This window comes from Dama dama, chromosome 21, assembly GCF_033118175.1.
Source record: "Dama dama isolate Ldn47 chromosome 21, ASM3311817v1, whole genome shotgun sequence".
In the NCBI taxonomy this organism is placed as follows: domain Eukaryota; kingdom Metazoa; phylum Chordata; class Mammalia; order Artiodactyla; family Cervidae; genus Dama; species Dama dama.
In genome coordinates this window covers 26,153,407-26,181,057 of record NC_083701.1, presented here as the reverse complement: position 1 = coordinate 26,181,057, position 27,651 = coordinate 26,153,407, and the positions used below count along the sequence as shown (strand labels likewise).

Below are 27,651 nucleotides of genomic sequence, written 5' to 3'. Positions count from 1 at the left end.
GAAACCCAGCTCGCATGTCATTTCCTTTATGAAGCCCCTGTTGACACACCTGCCACCAAGTAAACGTGGTCACTCCCTTCTCGAGGCTCCACTGCACCCTGAAAGCTTCCACTGTGGCAAGCATAACTTTTATTGCACTAACATATTGATAAAGGTTAATCAGAGGGAGCATGGAGGCTAATTCCTGAGTCCTACTATGAGAGGATACAGAGAGAAATGAGACGAACCTCTTGCCATTGGGGAGCTCATTGTCTATTGGGGCAATATTAACTTCGAACATGATCTTCATTTCAGGGCTAGAGATCCACACAGGGTTGTTATGGACACACTTTAACCACTTGAGTAGGGGATATCAGGTGGCACAGTGGTAAAGAACCTGCCTGCCAATGCAGGAGACCCAAGAGATACGGGTTTAATCCCTGGGTCAGGAAGACCCCCTGGAGAAGGGAATGGTGATCTGCTCCAGTATTCTTGCCTGGAAAATCCCGTGGACAGAGAAGCTAAGGAGGCGACAGTGCCTGGGATCACTCAGACACAACAGAGCACACACACAGCACAACACAGCAGGGGCTATCATTTGGCAGACTCCTAGGAAGGCTCTCTGCAGAGAGCCTTTTACCTGCTTTAAAGAGAGATCCGGAGCCATCAATATAATGATCTCAGACATCCCGACTTCAGTCCCTGCCATTTTTGTTTTGGAGGAAGCTTCGAGTCCCAGGTGTAATTGGTGTGATCTCAGAGAAGCAAGGGGAGCAATGGCCCATGTTTACTGTAAGAGATGGGGGGGTTTTCAATATATAAGGACTTTCTCATGGTGTGGTGAAGTTGTGAGGATCCCAGGTAGAGCCAGGGCTGCTAAAAGGTTTGCAAGGAAAAGATAAGGGCATTGTTTAAGGCTGTTTGGTTTCCTTACAGGTCAGAGAGGTACTTTTACTATGAAAAAAAAGAAAGGAGAGACAGATGTAAAAAAGCATTTGAGTCAATGAAGATTACGCTTGTCCTTACCTGAATGACTACTGTAATAGTCAGATTTGCTAGGTTATGCTGCTGTAACAAACAGCCCCACAATCTCAGTGGTTTATTTCTCATTGACATTACATGCTGACTTCAGAATGGCTGTGGTTCTGACCTCTATGTGTTTCATTCCAGGATCCAGACTGACTGAAGGAGCAGTGCTTTTCTTGGACTGGGTCATTTTGGGGCAGAGAGACAAACATGGTGGTGGACCCACTCAATAACTTCTAAAGCTTCTATTGGAAAGTGGTATGTGCACTTCACTCATATTTAATTGGTCAAAGCAACGAGGTTCAATCTCACAGAAGGGACCAGAAAATGACAAGAATATAATTTACACAATTTACCACAGCTACACAGAACCCTAAGATTAAAAGCTGATGGTTCTGAAGACAAGAGACCAAGAATATGTCATACAAATTAGATTGACAAGTGCAACTTGAACCAGGAAAAATATGAGAGTAATCTGTTGAAGAAAGAAATATGAAAAAAATCAAGGATTTCCCAAGGTGGTCCAGTGGTTAAGAATCTGTCTTCCAATGCAAGGGACTTGGGTTCTATCCGTGGTTGAGGAACTAAGATCCCACAATCTGCTGGGCAACTAAGCCTGCTCAGCCCAACTACTGAGCCCACATGTTCTAGAGCCTGTGCTCTGCAACCAGAGAAAGCCCAAGTGCTGCAATGAAGACCGAAACATCTTTCACCCTCCCAAAAAAGAATCAGAACTTGCCTAATAAACAAAGCTTAAAAACTTCAGAAATAAAAAATGTATATAGTGAGGAAAATTTTGCTGTCTTTAACCGACAAACCAAAAATCAGACTAGCAAACAAAACAATCAGCAAAGTGTCTTACTTCAGACACGAGCCCACCGAAGCCCACCTGTTTTGAGGATCATGGATGGGTTTTGGCAGGTCACACAAGGCATTTAGAGGAGAAAATGGATCTAAAGCAAGCACTTTCATGATTAGCATCATTAGTTGTGCTGACAACACTACTCTGTCACTCAGCAGACAACCAAAGTTCTACTCACCTTTTTTGGTTTGCCTCCAATGCTGTCTTTTCCCAGAAACTTTCCTTGATCACTGTTTTGTGTATGAATTGCATCTTCCTTAGATGTGATGGTACTTGCACCTCTATTTAATATATTGCCTTTATTATAGTTAATTATTTACTTCTACCTCCTCATCCCCAAGACAACTGTGAATTCCTTGAGTGCAGAAACAGGAATTTGTACATTTTAGGGTCTCCCATAGTGCCTAGTACAGAAAGGTGCACACAAAGGAACATAATTCATTGTTGTTGAAGTTCAGAAATTTATGATCTGGTTCGAAGCCTCTTGACAGGCAAATGTTAGCTCCATCTGTGAGGTGTTCCCAGAGCCTACATGCATAAAAGAAGAAAGAAATGATTGTTAATGACAATTCTAGGGCTCAAACTCACCAGTACAGTAAGAAAGCCTTGGTAAGATAGGCTAAGGGGGAGGGAAGGATTGGGAGTAGGGGGTTGTGTAAGTGTGAGGTTCTTTGAAACAATACCAGTATCTCTTTGTTCTTGTGCTATCTAGATTATTTTGTTCCTTTTAGGTGTTTCTATTTTTCTTTTCTTAGTATAAAATAGTAATTAGTTACATAGGTCTTAGTTTCAATAAGTTGTTTTAGGATGTGGTTGATCTCAGTTATGCAAACACTCAAAGAGAGCAATATACAGTTAATTTGAGGACTTAAATATGATATTAGACTGAAATGCATTAAAATTATACAGAGGGCTATGGAGAGTACTTACATTCATAATATAGAGCATGAATATTTTTAGACTTTCTGATATTAGATTTAGGTGTGCTTGTTCTATTTTGTAAATCAAAGAATTGGCCTATATCTTTGATCTATGTGTTTAGGTTTTTATGGTGACAGATATCTTATAATAACTAGAAATAGAAATTCCATCTTTAGTGATAATACAGTATGGGGATCTAAGAAGAGAAGGTCTTAAGGTGCAGTTAATTAGCAGAAATCTGAAGCACACAGTCTCAAAGCAATTAAGGCTGTTAATTGAATATGTGGATGCATGGTGGAATGGCTCATATGTTGTTGGGCAGGGTACCCTAGGCTGGCAGAGAGCAGTTACATTATACATATGAAGTTGAAAAATTCACAGACAACAAATATGGGTAAAAGTACATTTGTCTAGTAGTTAACTGGATTTATGAATGGTGATATATTGTGGGCTATATGCAAATTTGTCTATGAGAAGCAAAATCCAGCATTAACTATTCAATCTTTCAGCCTATCTGTGGGGAGATATGGCATATGACATATGGCATACCTTTTATTCATGGAAAACTGAGCTTTTCCAGGAGATTTTGCTGTCTTCTGATTTGGCAAACATCTCTAACTCACATGCTCCTTTAAATGAAATTGGTGGTCACACAATGGCTGCCACCTAGCATCCGTGCAATTTTGGGGGTAGAAGGGAATGGACATTGTTGTTGAGCTCAACGCCTCTAGGCGATCTTGTTATCAAGAGCTTCCTGGGTTCTGTGAGTTGCAGCATTTGATGAATGTATGAACCTACTTCTAAAAAGAAACTTGATTGAAATGTTCAAGACTGTGAAAAAGGTTTCAAAAACATAAAGAGAAATAAAATGTTCCTTTTAGAAGAACTTAAGTGGAAAGTGGTTAATATTTGGGACAGTGCTCATTATTTTTAAAGGCTATATCTATCCCCCATTCCCCTCTGTCCTGTCCCCCCCTCCACCCCCAACCCCTGCCTCCCCAGTGTCCTCAGTCGTGTCCCAGTCTTCCTGACCTCATGGACTGTATCCTGCCAGGCTCTTCTGTCCGTGGGATTTCCCAGGCAAGAATACTGGAGTCGGTTGTATTATGCACACAGTCCTAAAAATGCGAGGTTAACCTGCCCTAGGTTATTGACTGGAACAGGAGGTTGAAGTCATTCACGCTGGATTGAGAAGCATATTCAAAAGATGACTTTTTGCAGCAGGAAAGTTCCTGTTTGTTATGTAATGTGTGCGTTTCATTATTTACACGATTTCCCCGGGCGATTGGGAGCTGTGTACACAGCCAGCTGCGTCCGAAGCAGCAACCCAGGCTTGAAATAAAACTAAACAGCCTTCTTTTATTGCCTTTGACTCCTTATGCCTATATTTTTTTTAATGGAAAACTTTCCCTAAATTACTTCTCTAGATTAAAACAATTTTTTCCCCTTAAATATTTGTAGGAACTATAGGCTTCCTGGAAAATTTTCCGTACTCCTTTCCACTGGTCTCTAAGGATGAATTAAATTAAAAAGTGAATATTCAATGACAAAGATTCGGAGCGGGAAAGTTTTTTGGTTTTGGTAAGGGGTTCTCAAGCCCTCTCTCATCGGGGTGATTCATCTCTCTATTCCCGACCCACTTCGTTCTTTGTGGTATTTCCTGGAGTCAGATGACAATACACAAGGGTAGGGCGCCCTGGCCAAGGCTCTGCGCGACCCCGGGGTTCTAGAAGGAAGGCGCGGGAGCGGGGTGTGTGTGTGTTGGGGGCTCCGCTGTGTGTGTCGTTGGTGGGGGCGGCGGGGTCCGCCGCTTCCACGGCGTCGCCCCGGAGCCCCGGCGTTTCCCTGCGGTCCACCGCAGGCCCGGCCCGAGCGCAGGGGGCGGTCCCTCCCGTCCAGCCCCGCCCCGGTCGGGTTTATAACCTGCCTGCTCGCGCTCCTGGAGCCGCAGCTTCTCTTGCGCTCCTGCCGGACTCGGGCTGCGAGTCCCCGGCCCGCCGCCCGAAAGACTCCCGCCTGGCACGCGCGCGTGCTCGCATCCACGTTGCCCTTCACGGCACGCGCTCACACTCATCCCCCTCGCACACACGCGCGCTCACACTCACGGCAGCGCTCCCCCTGGAACGCGCGCTCACACTTTCCCACTCACACCCCACTCGCGCCCCGGAGCGCTCGCTCTGCAGGGGCGCGCAGGCACCGCCGGCGAGAGGGCCGAGGGGACCCACGGCCTCCCCATGGCTGACCTGAGCTTCATCGAAGATTCCGTGGCCTTCCCGGAGAAGGAGGAGGATGATGAGGAAGAGGAAGAAGGCGTGGAGTGGGGCTACGAGGAAGGTAACCCGCCGCGCGTCAGGAGGCTGGCTCTCCCCGCGCCTCCGCCGCCCCTCTCTGCTACGTGGGTCCCCGGCCCGTTTAGGGGCAGCAGGCGCTCGGGGCAGAGCGGGCGCTGCCCGCGTGCTTCTCCGGGAGCCCGGCCTTAGTGCCGGCAGCGGTTGGCACCTGCCGCCGTCCGGTGGGCGAGCCCGAAGGCTGCGTTGGTGACAGTTCCGTCTGGCTAGTAGCGAGAAGGGTAGCCTTAACTGTTACTGAACACCTTGAGAATGCAGCGTTACTGAAACTCTTATTTTCTTTCTTTGAAAAAAAAATTCTTTGGTTTACAGAGTTGTATTAGTTTCAGATGTACAGCAAAGTGATTCAGTTATACAAACGCATATATTCATTTTCCAGATTCTTGTCTCTTATCGCGTCCGTGAAACTGTTTCTTGCTTGCCTGGGGGAGAAAGTATCTATTTGAGCTACTGAGTTTTCTAGAAGGATGCTGACACTGTTCAACTTTTCCTGAACAAGTCCTAAGTTTTTGACCTGAATCAGTGGGCCTGGCAAGATGGGGATTGACCTTGTATAAAAAGTTTAGTTTCCTAAAATGTATCCCTGAAGATGTAGGACTCCTAATGGAGCTGACAATTGGTGCTGATGTTGACTACATATCTGCAACAAATGCAGAGTTTATAACTTGCATGATGCAAATATGGAAAGAGTATTATCTATATATGCATGATATATAGGTATGTGTATATAGGAGTATGTGTGTGTGTGCTCAGTTGCTAAGTCATGTCTGACTCTGCAACTTTATGGCCTGTAGCCTGCCAGGCTTCTCTGTCCATGGGATCTCCCAGGCAAGAATAGGAGAGTGGGTTTCCATTTCCTTCTCAAGGGGATCCTCCCAACCTAGGAATAGAACCCATGTCTCCTGCTTGGAATGTGGATTCTTGACCACCGAGCCACCCAGGAAGCCCTGTATATATGAATATGCACACTTCAAACTACTGTTTGCATTTCTGATAAGAAATTTTTACTCACTAGCGTCAGATTTTTGGTTTTTGACTCTAAGAACGTTGAGAGTTACAGGAATTTTCCAAGTACTTAACATAATTGAACTAATGAGCAGAGGAAATTTTTGTGGTATTGTTTCTTTTTCTAATCACTTAAAGATCTGAATTTCCTAGAGCCATAAATTAGTACCTCTATGTACGCAAATAGAACATTTTGTTAGTCTGGGACTCCGAATGTGATATTTGATAACATTAGATCATTCAACCTATGAGTGCAAAAATGCATGCACTTTATTAATACCATGTCTTATCTGTAAAGAGACAGTAGTCATAATCTTCTTAATAGTGGCGAGGATCATAAACAATGTTTAAACTAGTTTTCCCATGTTAAATTTTGCTGTAACTTATTTTTTTAATCCGTTCTAAGTTTGCTTCATTTTGTCCTCAGGTGTTGAGTGGGGCTTGGTGTTTCCGGATGCTAATGGGGAGTACCAGTCTCCCATTAACTTGAACTCAAGAGAGGCTCGATATGACCCCTCACTGCTGGATATCCGCCTCTCCCCGAATTATGTGGTCTGCCGGGACTGTGAGGTCGCCAATGACGGGCATACCATTCAGGTTATCCTGAAGTCGAAATCAGGTATTTCAGATGTTTCTGTGTGCTTATTATTAAACTAGCAGTCATTGCCAAGCTAATTTAGCTTGTATGACCTTAATGGTAGGACTAACCTAGCTCTGTTGTCAGGATACCTTTATATACCATAGCATGCATTTTGGGGGAATTATTTTCTGAAACATTTTGGAAAGGATGAAATTATGAAGGTGTCAGTTGGTTGTCCCATGTTATATGATGTTATTGGAACAACCTTAGTTGGTCAAATTCCAGCTCTGTAAAATTTGAGGAAAAGTATATACAAATGTATGATGCTGGAGCTCCAGTATTTTGGTCATCTGATGTGAACAGACGACTCATTGGTAAAGTCCCTGATGCTGGGAAAGATTGAGGGCAGAAGGAGAAGAGGGTGTCAGAGGATGAGATGGCTGGACGGCATCACTGATGCAATGAACATGAACTTGGTCAAACTCCGGGAGATGGTCAGAGACAGAGAGGCCTGGTGTGCTGCAGTCCATGGGGTCTCAAAGAGTTGGACATGACTGGGCGACTGAGCAACAACATACACAAGTATACAAATCTTCGTTTTGTCCAAAGTGTTGATTAGCTCAAATCATTTAAATAATTATAATTCTGTCTTACTGCTTTGTAAAACTGAAGATCAGCATTTATTGATATAATTTGGCATCCAAGATAGACTTTTCAAATTAATTTTCTTTACTATATTAATATATAATTATATATAATATAATTAATATGGCAAGAAGAATTTTAATTAATAGCAGTAAAAATCAGTCTCTAAACTCAGTGAGAGATTTAAATGGCAAACAAAACTCTTACTTTTATTTATTTTTTTAACTCTCCTCCTCCCTTCTGAACCTATTTGAGTTGGATCTGAAATGTTTTTTAGAAAAACTGTTGGATAATTACCAAGGAAATTGCTTTTTTGCTTATATATGGGGGAGAGGAGAGCAGAATATTTTAAAATTAGCATTAATTTCTTGCTTTTCATAGTGAATACTAACTATACTTCTTGGCAAGAATGTAAAATCAGGAATATATTGAAATATTGGGGAGTATTTAATAAACAGAGACCAACTGTACTCAGATTAATTCTGAATCAATAAATTTGATATTTCAAGCCATAAAATTTTTGGGTTTAATGTTAGATAGGACAGGTATTGATTTCCAACTATGAATATTTTATTCATTGTGAATGTTCAGTTCAGTTCAGTTCAGTTGCTCAGTTGTGTCCGACTCTTGGCGACCCCAGGAACTGCAGTACGTCAGGCCTCTCTGTTCATCACCAGTTCCTGGAGTTTACTCAAACTCATGTCCATCAAGTTGGTGATGCCATCCATCCAGCTCATCCTCTGTCGTCCCCTTCTCCTCCTGCCCCCAATCCCTCCCAGCATCAGGGCCTTTTCCAATGAGTCAACTCTTTGCATGAGGTGGCCAGAATATTGGAGTTTCAGCTTCAGCATCAGTCCTTCCAATGAACACCCAGGACTGATCTCCTTTAGGATGGACTGGTTGGATCTCCTTGCAGTCCAAGGGACTCTCAAGTGTCTTCTCCAACACCACAGTTCAAAAGCATCAATTCTTTGGTGCTCAGCTTTCTTCACAGTCCAACTCTCACATCCATACATGATCACTGGAAAAATCATAGCCTTGACTAGACAGACCTTTGTTGGCAAAGTAATGTCTCTGCTTTTTAATATGCTATCTAGGTTGGTCATAACTTTCCTTCCAAGGAGTAAGCGTCTTTTAATTTCATGGCTGCATTCACCATCTGCATTGATTTTGGAGCCCAAAAAAATAAAGTCTGACACTGGTTCCCCTGTTTCCCCATCTATTTGCCAAGAAGTGATGGGACCAGATGCCATGATCTTAGTTTTCTGAATGTTGAGCTTTAAGCCAACTTTTTCACTCTCCTCTTTCACTTTCGTCAAGAGGCTTTTTAGTTCCTCTTCACTTTCTGCCATAAGGGTGGTGTCATCTGCATATCTGAGGTTGTTGATATTTCTCCTGGCAATCTTGATTCCAGCTTGTGCTTCCTCCAGCCCAGCGTTTCTCATGATGTACTTACTCTGCATAGAAGTTAAATAAGCAGGGTGACAATATACAGCCTTGACATACTCCTTTTCCTATTTGGAACCAGTCTGTTGTTCCATGTCCAGTTCTAACTGTTTCTTCCTGACCTGCATATAGGTTTCTCAAGAGGCAGGTCAGGTAGTCTGGTATTCCCATCTCTTTCAGAATTTTCCAGTTTATTGTGATCCACACAGTCAAAAGTTTTGTCAATATTCCTGACCTTTAATTTAGAGTCTTCCTGGCTACTCTGAGTCTAGACAAGGTAAGGCTGTTTCCCAAAATAGAATCTAAGGTGTAGTCAAAAGGGCAGTGTCAGATATAAACTCGAACTTAAGTCAGGTGTTTTTTGGGGGAGGGCTATCTATGATGGGGCATCATGTATTAATTTTAAAGTACGTAGTAAAATTATTGAATGCTGACTGTCCTGACATAGGAAACGTGATAAGGTAATGTTAGTATTACACTGTAAATTGTCTTGGTTTATGTCGACATACCATTTCATTTCTGTAAATAAACATTTACATATCTATACAACTAACATGCATTTCACATCAGGCACCATGGTGATTGAATGTTGGTTTGTATACAGATGGGTAAGATGGTTCTTGAAGATTTCTATTAATGACAACACAGTCCTCTATGGTGTCAGTGTAAATGCAACCTGGTGTTCTAAAAGTGTCACAAGAATGTAGAAGAATGAACAAGTCCAAATGCTGTCAATTAAGACAATTTGTGTTCATTCTTGCTCAAAGATCAAATTTACTCCATCACATTGAGTTTGCCATTTTTTTTCCTGGTGCCTTCTCAAGCATTCACAATTTTCTGTGGCCCCTCAGTTCAGTTCACTTCAGTCACTCAGTCGTGTCCGACTCTTGGCGACCCTATGAATCTCAGCATGCCAGGCCTCCCTGCCCATCACCAACTCCCAGAGTTTACTCAGACTCATGTCCATCAAGTTGGTGATGCCATCCATCCAGCTCATCCTCTGTCGTCCCCTTCTCCTCCTGCCCCCAATCCCTCCCAGCATCAGGGTCTTTTCCAATGAGTCAACTCTTTGCATGAGGTGGCCAAAATATTGGAGTTTCAGCTTCAGCATCAGTCCTTCCAATGAACACCCAGGACTGATCTCCTTTAGGATGGACTGGTTGGATCTCCTTGCAGTCCAAGGGACTCTCAAGTGTCTTCTCCAATACCACAGTTCAAAAGCATCAATTCTTTGGTGCTCAGCTTTCTTCACAGTCCAACTCTCACATCCATACATGACTATTGGAAAAACCATAGCCTTGACTAGACAGACCTTTGTTGGCAATGTAATGTCTCTGCTTTTTAATATGCTATCTAGGTTGGTCATAACTTTCCTTCCAAGGAGTAAGCGTCTTTTAATTTCATGGCTGCCCCAAAACAGAGCCCATCAAGCATTGTTTCGGCTCTCTGCCCACACGGTCCTGCCCTGACCACTGAAGAAGAGTTGTCTGTGTTTCTGTCTGGGCCTGTTTGGTGCACACACTCTGACCCCTTCCTCCATCCTCTTTGGAGACCTTGCTCCATCAGATGCCTGTCTCCTTTCTACCACTACAGTCATTTCTTCACTGTTTCTCCCTTTTCAGTATTTCTCCATACTTAAAAAAAAAAATAACAAAGAAACCTGTGTCTGGAGCAGTTTATTTAGTTACCCAGGTTCCATCCTTGGGTTGGGAAGATCTCCTGGAGGAGGAAATGGCAACCCACTCCAGTATTCTTGCCTGGAGAATCCCATGGACAGAGGAGCCTGGCAGGCTACAGCCTATGGGGTCACAAAGAGTTGGACATGATAGAGCAAATGAGCACATGGAAGTTTTGCCCCCCATCATCCCTGTATACTTATAGTTGTTATTTAAATTAGCTCAGTGTTTTTATTATTATGACTGTGCAACTATTGTTTCCAGCTGAGGCTATGTTCTGGTTCCTTTATTGAATAATGTGGGGGGGCGGGCCCACCCCTGGTATAAGTGTATTTTTGTTTATTTGGTTTTTTGTTTATCCATCATGGTTTCATTTCCACACTCTCTGACAGCTGGCAGGCACATCTTCTCCCAGGACATTCAGAAAGTCCTTTGAAGTCCTTCTGTCCCTCATATCCACCATTCCTTCTCTCCTCCAGCCCACCTGGATTGCCATTGCCTGCAGCATCCTAGATCTCAGGCCTAGGAAGTCCACTGACTGTCTGTGTGCTCAATCCCATGTTTGCTGGATGATGTGATCCTCTTTTGAGACTGTTCCCTCCTTTCAGAGAGTTTTTGGTTTATTTCCTCCCACAGTTCATCTCCTAGTAACTTGCTGAGAAGAAGGGCTTGTGAGAGTAAATATTTAGATATCTTGTGTGTCTCTGTGCTGGGTGCTTGGTGGGCCCAAAAATCAAAAGATAATTGTCTTTTATTTCTCAGGAACTTTCTTATATTATTTAATTGATAAATTTTCTGTTTTTTCTCCTCTTTTTCCATTAACTCTTTATTTATTTATTTATTTTTGTATTTTAAATTTTGTTTTATTTTATTTTTTATTTTTTTTCATTTATTTTTATTAGTTGGAGGCTAATTACTTTACAATATTGTAGTGGTTTTTGTCATACCTTGACATGAATCAGCCATGGAGTTACATGTATTCCCCATCCTGATCCCCCCTCCCACCTCCCTCTCTACCCGATCCCTCTGGGTCTTCCCAGTGCACCAGGCCCGAGCACTTGTCTCATGCATCCAACCTGGGCTGGTGATCTGTTTCACCCTAGACAATATACATGTTTCAATGCCGTTCTCTTGAAACATCCCACCCTCGCCTTCTCCCACAGAGTCCAAAAGTCTGTTCTGTACATCTGTGTCTCTTTTTCTGTTTTGCATATAGGGTTATCATTACCATCTTTCTAAATTCCATATATATGTGTTAGTATGCTCTAATGTTCTTTATCTTTCTGGCTTACTTCACTCTGTATAAGGGGCTCCAGTTTCATCCATCTCATTAGAACTGATTCAAATGAATTCTTTTTAATGGCTGAGTAATATTCCATGGTGTATATGTACCACAGCTTCCTTATCCCTTCGTCTGCTGATAGACATCTAGGTTGCTTCCATGTCCTGGCTATTATAAACAGTGCTGTGATGAACATTGGGGTGCACGTGTCTCTTTCAGATCTGGTTTCCTCAGTGTGTATGCCCAGAAGTGGGATTGCTGGGTCATATGGCAGTTCTATTTCCAGTTTTTTAAGGAATCCCCACTCTGTTTTCCATAGCGGCTGTACTAGTTTGCATTCCCACCAACAGTGTAAGAGGGTTCCCTTTTCTCCACACCCTCTCCAGCATTTATTGCTTGTAGACTTTTGGATAGCAGCCATCCTGACTGGCATGTAATGGTACCTCATTGTGGTTTTGATTTGCATTTCTCTGATAATGAGTGATGTTGCGCATCTTTTCATGTGTTTGTTAGCCATCTGTATGTCTTCTTTGGAGAAATGTCTGTTTAGTTCTTTGGCCCATTTTTTGATTGGGTCATTTATTTTTCTGGAGTTGAGCTGCAGGAGTTGCTTGTATATTTTTGAGATTAATCCTTTGTCTGTTTCTTCATTTGCTATTATTTTCTCCCAATCTGAGGGCTGTCTTTTCACCTTGCTTATAGTTTCCTTTGTTGTGCAAAAGCTTTTAAGTTTCATTAGGTCCCATTTGTTTATTTTTGCTTTTGTTTCTAATATTCTGGGAGGTGGGTCATAGAGGATCCTGCTGTGATTTATGTCGGAGAGTCATTAACTCTTTTTTTAAGGTCTTCTTTCTTCTATTTTGTTAGATTTCCTCAACTTATTTCTTTTTTTTTTATTTATTTTTATTTGGAGGCTAATTACTTTACAATATTGTAGTAGTCAGCCATGGATTTACATGTGTTATTTCTTTCTATTAAATTTCTACTCTCTTATATTTGGCTTCTAATTGTCTTATATTTGTCTCTAATCTGCTCCTATATTTTTAGTTTATAAAATATGGTGCTTATTCTATGAATTAAAAAAAAAAAACACCTACCAGTGTTTATTTCTTGATTACAGGATCTTTTTTCTGTTCTGTGTTTCTGTTTTATTCTGGGGTTCTTCTTCTGTTTGTTTTGGTCTCTCTCTTTTATGCCGGAGGTTCTTCTCAAATGTCCAGTGATCTTTGGCTCTTTGTTCACGTTTAGTAATGGGTCTGAAAGTTGAGTTAGAGGCTCTGCATGTGGGCAGGGATTGAGGTCTGGTGGCTGTCACAGTAACGTGGTTATGTAGGAGCAGGCTGTGTTGTTGGAGGAGCCTTTGTAGGTTTATGGATTTCTCTGGGGGAAGCCGTGTGATGGCTCACACCTGGCTGTCTGTATTCTGGTTGTTGACTGCAGGTGAAAAAGCGTGTAACCAGAGGGTACATCCATTATAGTTAATGAACCTACATTGACACCTCATCTACACCCAGAGTCCATAGTTTACATTAGGGTTTGCTCTTGGTGTTTTTGAGCTTGAACAAATGTTTAATGACATGTGTCCACTACTGTAATATCATACAGAATGATTTCACTGCCCTAAAAATTCTGTGTGTTCCTCCTTTTCTTCTGCATCTCCCCAGCTCTTGGCGATCACAAATCCTTATACTGTCTCCATAGTTTTGCATTTTTCATGTCATGTGGTTGGAATCATACATTTTATAGGCTTCTACTTGGCTTCTTTTGCTTGGTAGTAATGCATCAAAGTTTCCCTGGATGCTGTTTTGTCTTTTATTTAATAAAAAATTTGTAGAATAAGCACAATTAAAATTTTTTGGGGGGACTTCCCTGGTGGTCCAGTGGTTGAGTCTTCACTTCCAGTGCAGGGAGTCGTGGGTTCGATCCCTGGTTGGGAAGCTAAGAGCCCACATACCTTGTGGCCAAAAAATCAAAACATAAAATGGAAACAGTATTGTAACAAATTCAATAAAGACTTTAAAAATGGTCTATATAAAAAGTCTTAAATTTTTTTTGTTTTGTATTAAAAAAGAGTACAGAATTACTAAAAGGAGTTATAACAACTGTAGTATAATTTAAATACTTCCACTTATTAAGTGAAAGCTTTTAGCATAATCCTTATGGTATAGTTTCCTTAGATAAGTGTGCTTAGTCGCTCATTCGTATCTGACTCTTGCAACCGCATAGGCTGTAGCCTGCCAGGCTCCTCTGTCCATGGGATTCTCCAGGCAAGAATACTGAAGTGGGTTGCCCTTTCCTTCTCCAGGGTATCTTCCTGACCCAGGAATCGAACCTGGGTCTCCTGCATTGCAGGCAGACTCTTTACTGACTGAGCTATGAGGGAAGCCCTTAATAACCCTATCTGGGGTTTTAAATTTGAGAGATGTCATGAGCACAAGTCTTTCACTTCAGACCTCCTGCTGAAAGTTTCCAAACCAAGGTCATTGATAAGCTCCTCATCCCACGATCAAAGGACCACTTTAAAATCCTTATAGTACTTTAATTCTGCTGCATTTGCAGTGAAATTTTTGGAAACTCTCCTCTTGGTCTCAATGACACCAGTTCTGGATGTTTCTTCTTAATTTTGACTACCTTTCCTCTGCCAGTTCTTCATTCCCCATTATCCTTAATTGACAGAATTTCTCAAAGTTTCTTCCTCGACCCTCTTCTTGAGAAGAAAATAGTCTGATTGTGTAGGTGATACAATAAGGCAGCAGATGAGATTAGGAAGGTGACTGAATCATAGATTCACTGAATGGGTTGGCCCCCTGGAGGCCACCATTCCAGCCCCCGATCTCAGACCCTCTGGCCAGTAGCTGCATGTCTTCAGCTTGAACAGCTCAGGAAAAGATATTCATGCCTCACTGAGAGAGGATCCATTATACTTTTGAGTGAAACCACATCAAAAAGTTCTGGGATCTCCGTCATCGCTTCTATTGTGGAATTCTGGACCTATACAGAACACATGTAATTGTACTTTCTTCTTTTTTTATTTTTAAAATTTTATTTTAATATTTATTTTTGGCTGTACTGGGTCTTCCTTGCTGCTTGCAGGCTTTCTCTAGTTGTGGCAGATGGGGGCTACTCCCTAGCTGTGGGGCATGGGTTTTTCATTGCGGTGGCTTCTCTTGTTGCAGAGCACAGGCTGTAGGGTGCGCAGGCTCAGTAGTTGTGGACATGGGTGTAGTTGCCCTGCAGCATGTGGGATCTTAGACCAGGGATCGAACATGTGTCCCTACATTGGCAGGCGGACTGGACCACCAGGGAGGTCCTGCAATTGTTCTTCCATATGACATCCTTTAAAATATTCACTACTACCAACATACCATGAAGTTGCTATTTTTCTTTTCCAGACATAATTAGTTCCTTCAGCTGGTCCTCAAATGATAGCCCTCCCTCCATTAATACATATTTATTGATCTTTTACTACCTGAAATACAAATTAACTTATCTCTTCTTAGAGAAGTTCGTGTAAATGAGGACAACTAGGAGAGCAAAACTTGAATCTCTTTATGATCATATTTATTATTAGCTGACTCTGGGGGACTTGAATTATCTGGACTGTCATCTTCATCTGCTTCACTTTGCTTATAGACCCAGTTTAACTGGCTTCCTTGCCCTATTGTTTGATGTTAGCACTGCGTTTATGAGCTGATGATATTTATTCTTTAATGTGAAATAAAGCTATAGGTTAAAAGCTAAGGACTGTTAAACATATTGATTGTTGCTTTGAAGACTTCAAATGTTAAAAGAACTAATTAATACTATTTTTTAGAATGTTTTATGAATACATTTGGGATTCCTTAAAAATTAAACTGAGGTTATAAGGTCTTTAAACCTATTGAGAGGTGCTCTTTGATGACCTAGAGTGGTGGAAGGGAGTGGGAGGGAGGCTCCAGAGGGAGGTGATATGTGTGTACTTATATCTGATTCATGTTGTTGTACGGCAGAATCTAATAGAACATTGTGAAGCAATTATAGTTCAATTTAAAATAAATTAAAAAAACTTATTGAGAATGAACTTTAGGGACCGCTGATTCTTTGGGGGATCCATCAGGGGCCATTGGCGTTGGTCTTCTTGAATTTGGGGAGAGGACTCCATAAGGCTCTGTCTCCCGACCATGCTGTCTTTGGCTGTGGCTGCAGCTTTCTCAACAGTTGGGCTTGCACTTTTCTGATCTACCATCTATGAAGACCTAGGAGTAATATTTTAATCCACTTTTTCTTTGGCTGTGCCTCGCGGCACGCAGGATCTTAATTTCCAGACCAGGGATGGAACTGGTCCCCCTCTGCAGTGGAAACATAGAGTCCTAACCACTGAGTCACCAGGGAAGTCCCAGACCTGGGAGTAATATTTTAAAATGCAAAAATATTAGCCCACTGCTTAAAAACTAGTGATGATTCTCCAAGATAAACTCCAGTCCGTCTGCATGGGCTGCCATCTGCCCACCGCCACTCGGCCAATTTCATACCTTGAGGCCTGCCTTTGGCCATTGGATACCTCTGACTTTGTTCTCTTGGCACCCATTCTGGCCATTTCCCACCTCTGAGTCTTTCTGAACCTCTTCTTTATGCTCCTAAAGTATAGTCTCTCACTTCTGCACTTAGCTTACCCTTTAAGGCTTGCTTAGCTGTCACCTCCTCCATAAAGTCTTCCCTGATTACTTTCTAACTCCTCCCCTCCCTCCCCAACCCCCACCCTTGGTTTTGGTTTGGATCTTGCTGGGTTCCGACTGCCTTGTGCATTTTCCTCTGCTCTTTTTTCTTTTTTAACTTCTGTCCTCAGTCGTGTCTGACTGTTTGCTACCCTTTGGATTGGAGCCCACCAGGCTCCTCCGTCCGTAGTATTCTCCAGACAAGAATACTGGAGTGGATTGCCATTTCCTCCTCCAGGGGATCTTCCCAACCCAGGGATTGAACTCCTATCTACTGCATTGCAGTTGGATTCTTTACCTGCTGAGCCATTGGGGAAGCCCCTTTCCCTTCTGCCCCTATGAAATCACTTTTTAGTTCCTTCAGCACTGAGAATGCCTTGCCAGTGCAAGGCTATATCCTTCCTTTTACACACAATGGTCAACACATGGCCAGGCATGGAGTCCATCTCAAAACGTGTGTTGAACTTGAATGAAATGAGGGGGACTCAACCTTTGAACTCTCTGGCAAATCTGTTTTCAGCAAAGGGTTATAGAAGCTTAGATTGATTCAGGGGAGTGTATATGTGTCATGTCTCTATGGATTCTCAGATTTTGCAGAAGCTTCTGAAAGGAGCTTTTTTATATTTATAAGCGTAATGGCCATGCCTATCAAAGTAAAAGCATTCAAGACAACGGAGGTGGTAGCAATGACAATAGTGTATCCTGTATCCTTTTCACAGTTTTGTTATTCTCAGGAAATGCAGCACATCATCAGTGTGAGTTCCATGTTTCATGGTAATTTTATTGGATGTGATGATACCACAACTAATAAACCTGCCATAGAGTGACAAAATATCACTCAGCAAAATTTGATATTCATAAATGCAGGGAAAGTGTTCTTCTCTTGGTATGACTAGTTTTCTTGTAAAGCAAGTAAATGGTCCAAAGGAAGAATAATGCCTTGAGAGGATGCTGCCAAATGGGTGAAAGAGAGCTGCTATTTATTTGTAGTCTGTAAACACAATCACTTGTGGGGGATGACCAGGTAATGCTTTTACCTGGAACCTCATAAAATTCCGAATTCAGGATATTGTCAGTTTTTATGGCTTTGCATGGCCCTGTGATTTTAGTGTGATTTAGCTTTGGATTATTTGTCTGCAGCAAAAGTGAAAGGTACTAGAACCAATTCTTGGCTGATAGCTTCCCCTTTGTCACCTCTCCCAGGGGACCAGGCTTGGTTAAAAACGCTTCCCTTCTTTGTGTTCCTTTTCAACCCAGTAGAATGTAAGACCCCGAGGATCTGGTTTCATTAGAATTTTCTTGAGCATGAGCACCGTGTAATGACCAAAAGTGAAAGTGTTAGTTGTTCAGTCTTGGCTGACTCTGCGACCCCATGGAGTGTAACCCACCAATCTCCTCTGTCCATGGGATTCTCTAGGCAAGAATACTGGAGTGGGTTGCCATTCTCTTCTCCAGGCGAGCTTCTCCATCCAGGGATAGAACTTGAGTCTCCCACATTACAGGCAGATTCTTTACTGTCTGAGCCACCAGGGAAGCCCTGTAATGACCAAATAAATATCATAGTAAAAGTCTGATCTTCATAAATATATACATTTTCATTTCATCCCAGCAGGATGTAAGATCCATGAAGCCAGTGAGTTTTGTCTGTTGTGTCAACATCCATGTGTCTTAAACACCATGTGCCTGCCACAGTGTAGGTGATCAAAAAGTATTTGTTTGGGTATTTTTCAGTGAAACCCCTGTGGGCCTGGAACTTCTTCTCGATAAGACATACATCTGTGCAGTTTGAATTTTCAGGGCATTTAAAAATATCATCTCTATTTCCAAGTTTTAATCTGAAGGAATATTGGCTACTAGGCAGGTGGGAGGTGTGCGGGTGAAGCTCGGAGATCTCTTTTCTGCCCCTGAACTCACTAACAGGATCAGCTTCACCCACTGCTATAAGCAAGTACTAGTGAACTGCTCTGTATTGGTTTCAGAAACTGTGTGTGTGTGTGTGTGTGTGTGTGTGTACCTGATGAAAATGTTTTGGGGAAAGATATTTTTAGTCCTCTTTGTTTCACAATACTCCCGTTTCTTTCCGCTTACCCTTGTGGAGCTAAGCCTCATTCAAGACAATTTTCTGCTCTTTTTTAAGAGTGGAGTGTTGGAACCGTGCCCCTCACCACCCCCCGACTCCACCCCCGCCAATGCCCCAAAGCCTTAGGTCGGGTCATAGACACAGAGGGTGAAGGGTGCTTCAATTTCAAATGGTGCAGGCTGATCTTGATCTCAGGGAGACAGCAGTGAGCAGTGGCTTGAAGCGAGATCTTAGTTCCCTGCCCAGTATTTTGTTTCTTCAAGACTAGATGTACTTTCCATCATCCTTCAGAGTGCCCTTGTTTGAGACAGAGTTCTAGGTTATCTCCAGAAGTGGGAAACAGAGACAGGGCCCCATAGAACTAAAATTTAATATTTTAAATATTGTGAATATTTTATCACAGTTTTATTTCGTTTGCATTTATGTGACACTGGATGATAGAGAGCTTCTTAAAAATTGTGATTTCATTGTTGAAAAACCAGGTTGGCTTAATAATAATTGGTTTCATGGGTAATTATGCCAGCTAACATCTGTTCTCTCAGTTGAAAGTGTGCTTGTGTAATGGATTATCTATAAACAATGTTTAATTTAGTGATAAGTCTATAGAAAATTATTGGTCAGTCTGAGACTCAGGTCATATTCTTATCTCCTGATCAATGCTAAGTTTAAGTCTCAGGGGAAACTGCGATAGCTGCTGGGTTTATTTCCTGTCTGCTCCTATGCCTAAAATATGTAAGAAGTTAACATATACATGTCATTCTCATGTAGAGTTTTTGAATGTCTGCTGTATCAAGATGATAGTATGAATTCATCCCACAGTAGCTATACTCTCCTCATTTTGGCTATGTGAATTTAATCTGTAGAATTTATGAGACCTCTTGGCAAAAAATGTCCCCACATGTTTCTAATGCTGTGCCGGTGAATGTGTTTGAGATGTAATTAAGTAGAACTTCTTTTCTTTTTTCAGTTCTATCAGGAGGTCCATTGCCTCAAGGACATGAATTTGAGCTGTATGAAGTTAGATTTCATTGGGGAAGAGAAAACCAGCGTGGTTCTGAGCACACAGTTAATTTCAAAGCTTTTCCCATGGAGGTAAGAAGAACAAATCAGCTTGAACAACACCAAAACTTTGTTGTTCATGTAGAGTATTTGGTGATTTACTGAAAATGATTTAGTTTCCAAGTAGCTGTGTAGTTCTTGAATTTTATCAATTTATATTAAAATAAAAAAGTCCTCAATAAGCTTTTGGCAGCAGAAGAAACTTCCCATTAGCCTTAGTGGGCCTGGAGAATGCGCAGGGACTGTTGGTTATAAAGGTAATCTATGCTGTAAAGTTTCATCATAGTAGTATTATTATTATAAAAATTCTGCAGATTCAGCAGGTCACTTTTGTGGATCCTATGAATAGATGATAAGCAGAAGGCAACTTTTGGAGAAACCTCAATGGTAATTAAAAGTCTAGTTTAGTTCTGATTAAAATTGGTAAGTTGATTTATTCATCTCAAGCAATTAGGGGGAAAGAGAAGAGATTTTTAGAGAGTTATTTTGTCTGAAGAAGTCACTCTCCTACTTACCTTCTTAGTCAACTCCTGCTCTTCTTCAGTATCTAGTTAGCATGTCATTTCCTCATGGGCCTCTTTCTGAGTTCCTTCCCAAAGCAGAATTAATTTCTCCCTCCTCTGTGCTCCCAGTTCCCTTGATAAATGGCTGCTGAGGCATTGATCTCATGCATTGTAACCTTTAGTGTTTAAAGAGTCCTTCTCACTAACTCTGGGCTCTTGTTATGGATTGAAGTGTTTGTGATTTGCCACCCCCCACCCCCTCAATTCATATGTTGGAAACTCTACCCCTTCATGTGATGATACTAGGGGGTGGAGCCTTTGGAAGGTGATTAGGATTAGAAGAGGTCATGAGGGTGGGGCCCTCATGAATGGAACTAGTGCCCTCTTGCCTCCAGAGGGAGCTTGCTTCTCCTTGCTCACTGCTGGTTGATGGACACAGGACCATCTCCAAGCCAGGAAGCGGGCTCTCACCAGGTACCCTGATTGTGGACTTCCCAGCCTCCAGAGCCGTGAGAAATAAATTCTGTTGTTTAAGCTACCAGTCTATGGTAATTTGTTATCACAACCCAAGCTAAGACAGTCTCCCTCTCACTCTCTGTGTGCCTTCCAACATTGAGTCCGGTGCAAGGAACATCAAAACAACCCATGTTGGTGCGATTGACAGGATGCCTCTGTTGTTCATATTTCTTTCTTTCTTTTTTTTTTTTTTCATATTTCTTTCTATAAGGACCAAAGTTCTCGCCTGGGAAATAGTCCATCAGTGACAAGTAATGGTATATCTGAGGGGCCATCAAAATGCCAGTCTTCCTATCATTCCCAGCTGCATGTACTGCAGTATGGAATTGCTCATGACCAGATGCCACATTCATATCTGCCTCATTGCCTGGAAATCACTACTGTTTATATAAGTGATACATGTACCTTAAAGAATGAAATCAAAGAAAATATTTCTCAGTGTTGCTTGAATAATCATTAAAAAAGTTTTCTTTTGAAAGCTCAAAATACCCTTTCCTTAAAAAAAAAAACCACAAACTCAGGGTCTTAAAAGAAATATTAAATGAAACAATTCTACATGTTTTGAGGATGGAGGGAAAAAACCAATTGCAGTGTGTTGAATAGTATATGTGTTATGTGATACTAAAGACAATAATTGGAGATACTTCTTTAAGGACTTGATGGGCGACGTTGGGTCTTCAAATGTTACCTTTCTAGGGGCTTTTTTCCTCAATGCCCATAGACATCCTCTCACTTCTAGTGCCTTGAAACAGTTCCACCCCATCTCTGTGTCACCTCTTGCTGCTGCCCTATCCCCATCCAATGTGAGAAGGAAGAGTTCACACCAGAACATATGAGAGAAGAGAGAGGACCAAAGACAATTCCAAATAACTAAATCTGCAGAGTAGCCAAGGGCTGTGGAGGGACAGGAAAACACTGTGCTGTCATCCTGCCCTCTTCTTTGTGTTTGCAAAGCTTCTCCATTTCAACCAGCCTTCAAAGATACATTGGTCTAATCAAAAATTTAGGGAGAGATGGGAGTCCTTGGGAAAGCACCAACTTCTGGATGAAGGTTCAGTGACTTTGCTTGTGACACACAGAACTCACAGCCTTGGGGAGTTTTATTCGCTTAAGTGAGTCAGTGATATGTGCTTTTCTCCCCGAAGTCAAAAAGAACTTCCGGATCGAACGTTCAGACTGGTCCTGCTACTTGATGAAGGTTTAACTGTCCTGGTCCATTAAGCACAGGTAATGGTTTGTGCTGAGTGGAGATTAAATTATGGTTTTGTTTCTGCAGAAATATTTTTTATGTTTAGAATGATGGAATTACTGACTGTAATTTTTCCAAAATAGGTGATGAATAATATTTGGATTCTGTGTTATCCCAGATTATCTCTGATCCAGTCCTAGAGAGAAATACTTCTACTGGTCACCTGATGTTGGTTTTCAGTGCTGGGTCCTGTTGAGTGCATTAGTGCTGGGGGTGCACAGAGTTGGAGGTAACTGTGAGTCAGGTGTTTTTTGTTTTGTTTTGTTTTAATGGAGGCAATGAAAGGTAAGTTGGGTTTTCAGGCAGAGAGGGCTGACTCAGTGAAAGAGAGAAGGACTCCATGTAGAATAGTTGAGGAGGGAATGAGATGCCTAAGTGGAGATAGGTGGATAAATTGCCACCATCCCCCTGTCCTGAACTGCCATCAGGGGCCGTTTAGAACATAAGGACATAACCAAAGGAACAGTGGAAAGTGTTTGGGGTACATGATTTAAAAAAAAATAATTTTCTAGGACACTTTTTGTTTCTTGTTTGCAGTTTAAGACTGACTTTAATCTCCAGAAGATATTTCAATACATACTTCCTTTTTGTTGATTTTACTTAAATGGATGGTTTATTCCACAAACACTGTAAACAGATATTTACCTTGTCTGTTGCATATAACATGGGGATAGCTTTTAACAGAAATTCATCAAGCTTGCCTGTTGACTTTTAAAAATTATGTGTGGTGTGCTCAATTGTGTCCAACTGTGACCTCCTGGACTGCAGCCCACTGGGCTTCTCTGTCCATGGAATTTTCCTGGCAAGAATACTGGAGTGGGTTGTCATTTCCTACTCCAGGGGATCTTCCCCACCCAGGAATTGAACCCTCATCTCTTGCGTCTCCTGCATAAGCAGGAGGATTCTTTACTATTGCACCACCTGGGAAACCCTTTTAAAATTGTAAATACAGGCCTAAAAACAATCCTGAATATATGTTTGATGCTACTAGTAGCCAGACACATCACTTCAAAAATTAACACAATTTGTGACATTAGACAATTTAAACTGCAGCTCTTGTGCTCAGCAAGATGGATCAAGCATGTCCTTTCTGCTTTTCCTACTTGAGATTTGCAGTTTTCAGAAACACACATGCTTTCATGGCTGCCTGATGCTTCTTGCCATGTTTTCATCTTGTAAACCAAATTCTATTATGTAGACTCCAGATTTCTGTTTAAATGACAGTGCCTTAACAAGAGAAAAGAAAATTGTGCTGCATTTTTCTTCTTGTTACCTAAAACAAAATGGGTTTGCATGTATTAACTATTTTTACAAGTGTCTGGGTGATATCTACCAGCTTGAATTCTTACCGTGTGGATATTTTGCATCATGATATTTAATCAAGACAGCAAGTGTGAGTAGACGGTTGTTGATTTAAGACAAATATGGGATCCAGTCAAATTAATTCCCATATGTTTGTCCTTCTGGCAGCTGTAGAAGCTTCGTATTTTCTTTGGATGTCGCTGGATGTCTTAGCTCTTGATGTTCAACTTTAATACTGTATGAATTTTGTGATTAGCTCTATCCTTTGTGAATCCACCATATCACTAGAATGATTTATTGTATTCATATTAATTTTGTTTCAAATCCAATTAATGGAGGAACTTCCAGATATTTAAGTTCAAATTCAACTTTCAGGATATGAGTTGTGTTTTAGTCATTTTGTATGTGGAGACTCTCATGTTCTTTGCTATTTCAAGGTACTGTAATGTTTCAGTTCAGTTCAGTTCAGTCGCTCAGTCGTGTCTGACTCTTTGCGACCCCATGAATCACAGCACACTAGGCCTCCCTGTCCATCACCAGCTCCCGAAGTTTACTCAAACTCATGCCCATTGAGTCGGTGATGCCATCCATCCATCTCATCCTCTGTCGTCCCCTTCTCCTGCCCCCAATCCCTCCCAGCATCAGGCTCTTTTCCAATGAGTCAACTCTTTGCATGAGGTGGCCAAAGTACTGGAGTTTCAGCTTCAGCATCAGTCCTTCCATTGAACACCCAGGACTGATCTCCTTTAGAATGGACTGGTTGGATCTCCTTGCAGTCCAAGGGACTCTCAAGAGTCTTCTCCAACACCACAGTCTAATGTTTAACTCCTGGTAAATTGCAATTAATCTTCACACAGGGATCGCTACACTCATACCTTTATGGGAGAGTACATTCCAGGCATTCAGGTTTTGTGCCAGAGCAGCAAAATTAAGAAAAAATCTGGGGGATGGAGAGATCAATAATATGGCTAAGTTTTTTTTTTTCCCTTCAAATAATAATGTTAGCTTTCTGCTCTCCCTATCATTTTGCAAAGGGAGGGTCTTTAATTTAATAACTAAATGTAGGAAGAGTATGATCTCAGGATAAACACCAGCCTATACGTTGAATAGACTGAACTTTTATTTATTTATTTTGATTTCACATTAAAAATTTCTTTAAAAAATTTATTTATTTGAATTGGAGGATAATTACTTTATAATAGTGTGATGGTTTTTGCTTTATATCAGTATGAATCGGCCATAGGTATACATGTGTCCCCTCTATCCTGACCCCCACTCACACCTCCCTCCCCCCTCCATCCCTCCAGGCTGTCACAGAGCACTGGCTTTGGGTGCCTTGCATCATACATCAAACTTGCACTGGCTATCTGTTTTACATATGGTAATGTATATGTTTCAATGCTTCAATGCAATTCTCTCAAATCATCCCACCCTCTCCTTCTCCCACTGAGTCCAAAAGTTTGTCCTTTACATCTGTGTCACCTTTGCTGCCCTACATGTAGAATTGTCGGTGCATGTTTTACAATGTGTTGATTTCTGCTATGCAACAAGGTAAATCAGCTGTAAGTATACGTATATTCCCTCCCTCTTAAGCCTCCCTCCCTTCCCCCCATCCCACCCCCCTAGGTCATCACAGAGTACCTGACTGGGCTCCCTGTGTTATACCACAACTTCTCACCAGCAGCTATCTATCTACTGAACTTTAAAAACACTCCCTGGGTTATTTCCATTTTCCTCATTTCACTACAGATGAATGGTGGTTTTATCAGAATGGGCACCGATCCTGCCCACACACCAGCAGGAGATCGGAGCTCGGGTTTGACTTTCATCCCCTTTGGGCCTAAGAGTTTACCCTTTGAGAGTGAATTATCCAGACAGAGACACAGCTACTGTAGGGCCGACCCTTATCTTTATTTACGCTGTAGTCAAAGAGAAGCTCTTGCCCTGTGTACTCTCAAGGGCTCAGTGAGAACTGAGCTACATACCAGCTGTCTATGGAAAGCTGAGTGCATAAGATAAAGTTCTGTTGTGTGAAGCAGAAGTCCCTTTTTAAAATAGAAAAAGAAAAGCCAACTTTTTGGCCACGTGGTGTGGCATGTGGGATCTTAGTTTCCCGACCAGGGATTGAACTGGTGCCCCTTGTATTGGAAGTGAGGAGTCTTTAACTACTGGATCCTCAGAGAAGTCCTGAGCAGAGTCTTCAATTGTGAAGAATCAGCCCTTGGTTGTAAAATGGGCCAACAAAACACTATGAAGAATGTATCTTATAATAAAGTGCCAATCCTGAATATTATACCCCATGCACTCAATGCCCCAGGTCTCCAGATATCCCACATTTCTTCTGTTGTTTTCAGGCAAATAGTAGTGTCTATCATTTAAGTGTTCTTTGAGTAAATAACTCCTGAACTTTGGGTTGCTGCCTTTCATCTCACTTGCATATTCATTTGACAGAAAGATGTTGATTTTTATTCATTTCCTGAGGAGATAGCAAGAAGAGTTTCACTGGTTAATAGATGATCTTTTCAAGTTATTTGATTTCCGCAGGCATCCCAAGTTGAGCTTTTAAGTTTGTGAATCTCTTCCAAAATAGAGACTTCCATTGACTTTCCAAGGAAGTATAACAGGATAACTTCAGTGAGTTAGACCATGATGAGGATTAGACATACAAGGCATATGGTCAAATATTTTATTTGTAAGAAGAACTTTAGAGATCACCTAGAAAAGTTATACTGAAGTAACTTTCTAAACTCTTATTAACCTCAGAGAAATCTGAGGCTCCCAAATGTTGAGGGTCACAGAGCACTTTACAGGAAACCATGATGTAGAAGCATGTCCTTTGGTTAATTAAATGCTCCATTTAAGAATTATCCTTTACTACTGGTTTTGTCTTTGGTGATTTAGATGGAAGGAGACAACACTAGAGTCTATGTCCCGCTCTCCACTGCCCCTGGCATTTATGTCTGCATGCACCCACATTTAGATGTAGGCATGTTTTTGCTTTTTGGTTTTTTCTTTTTTGCTGTGCTCCAAGGCATGTGGGATCTTAGTTCCCAGACCAGGGATTGAACCTGCATCCCCAGCACTGGAAGGCAGATTCCTAACCACTGGACTGCCAGGGATGTCCAAGGTGGGCTTGTTTCAAACTTGCTCTGTTCTAGTGAAACTGAACTGACCTTGTGCCTGGGTCTTATGGGCTATGAAGACAAAACTCTGAGGGCCTTTGTGAAGGTACAGGGGTCTGCAAGGAGCAATCTTGCAACCTCCGAAGAATTGGGGTGGATTTAATGGACCATCAACTCCCCTCACCCCTTCTGAGATGCTCCCAAAGATCTGGAGAGAAAGCGGCTGTTGCAGGAAATGGCAGAGGACACGCAGGATCTGTGAACTGACTTGTGTTCCGAGAGGTGCTTTTTTACTTTTTCACCTTCCAAAGCCAAGTCTTACTAGGAAAAGAAGCTCTAGCTTGAGAGCAGTTTATTTGCCATGATAGTTAATACTTGGGATTGTGGTTGCTTTATGGGAAATAAAGGGAATCTTGCCAATAAGAAGAGTTAAGACTGACACTAAAGGAAGCAATTTCACAGTTGAATGTTCAGCTTCTCTGGGTGGTGTTATCATTTTGACCAGAAGAAGTTCTCTCAACTGTAATGATTATGATCATTTGGATATCCAGGAATTATCCACAGGACTAGCAGATTGAGCCTCTTGGATAGTCAGATGGAAAAATTAGAACCTTGTGCTGTGGCCTCTTCAGTGGTCTTAATTAGGGAACTCCCTCTCACATTTGGGTAAAGAAAAATAGAAACAGAATTCTAATGAACACTTGCCTTTTTATTCCATAAAAATTATAGCTCCTGCTCTGATTCAGCATGGTTTTTTTTTCATTTATTAAAATGTATTTAGAGCAGAAATCTCACACTTTACTGAGTAGAAAATAAATTATAGTGCTGAGCAAACAGAAATGTTCTTTTAGCTGTACTACGTGATGTGGCAGTTTGCCGTTTCCTCTTTGAAACAGATTGTATAAGGCTAACTTGACCTTTAAGTAGTTACTTTGAACCTGCCTTCAATTTTACATTTATAAGGATTTCTTGTAGTAGATTATTCATTATCATTGTTTGAGAATGTATGGGAGGTTTTTCTTGCTAAGCTAACTGAAAGAAGGATTAATATTGTAGCTGGTTTTACCATGTAAAGGCAAATTTGTGCAAAATAAATTAGTTCCTATAAATGAATATGATGTATAATGAATTTATCGGTGGCTATAGACTTGCTGCATGTAGACATTTTAAAAATATGTTTATTATTATTTTTAATACAGAAGTTATCCTTTTTGGAGGGGGCTGTGCTGGGTCTTCCTTGTGGCACAGGGGCTCTTCGTTGCTGAGTGGAGATTTTTTCAAGTTGGGGTGAGCAGGGGCTACTCTCTAGCTGTGGTGCACGGGCTCCTCGCTGTGGTGGCTTCTCTGGTTGCGGAG

General features: G+C 41.6%; 1 protein-coding gene across 4 annotated transcripts in view; it reads left to right on the top strand.

Moving 5' to 3' along the window:
* Positions 1-4,727: 4,727 nt before the first annotated feature.
* Positions 4,728-27,651, top strand: part of CA8 (carbonic anhydrase 8) — an 85,166-nt gene continuing 62,242 nt past the window's right edge. For 3 of the 4 annotated variants that reach the window (XM_061123359.1, XM_061123361.1, XM_061123360.1), the window contains exons 1-3: positions 4,728-5,122; positions 6,569-6,760; positions 19,512-19,636. In XM_061123359.1, coding sequence (XP_060979342.1) covers positions 5,023-5,122; positions 6,569-6,760; positions 19,512-19,636 — 417 coding nt within the window. In that variant the 5' untranslated portion in view covers positions 4,728-5,022. The remainder of the gene's footprint in view (positions 5,123-6,568; positions 6,761-19,511; positions 19,637-27,651) is intronic. The other variant, XM_061123358.1, reaches the window with a different exon arrangement.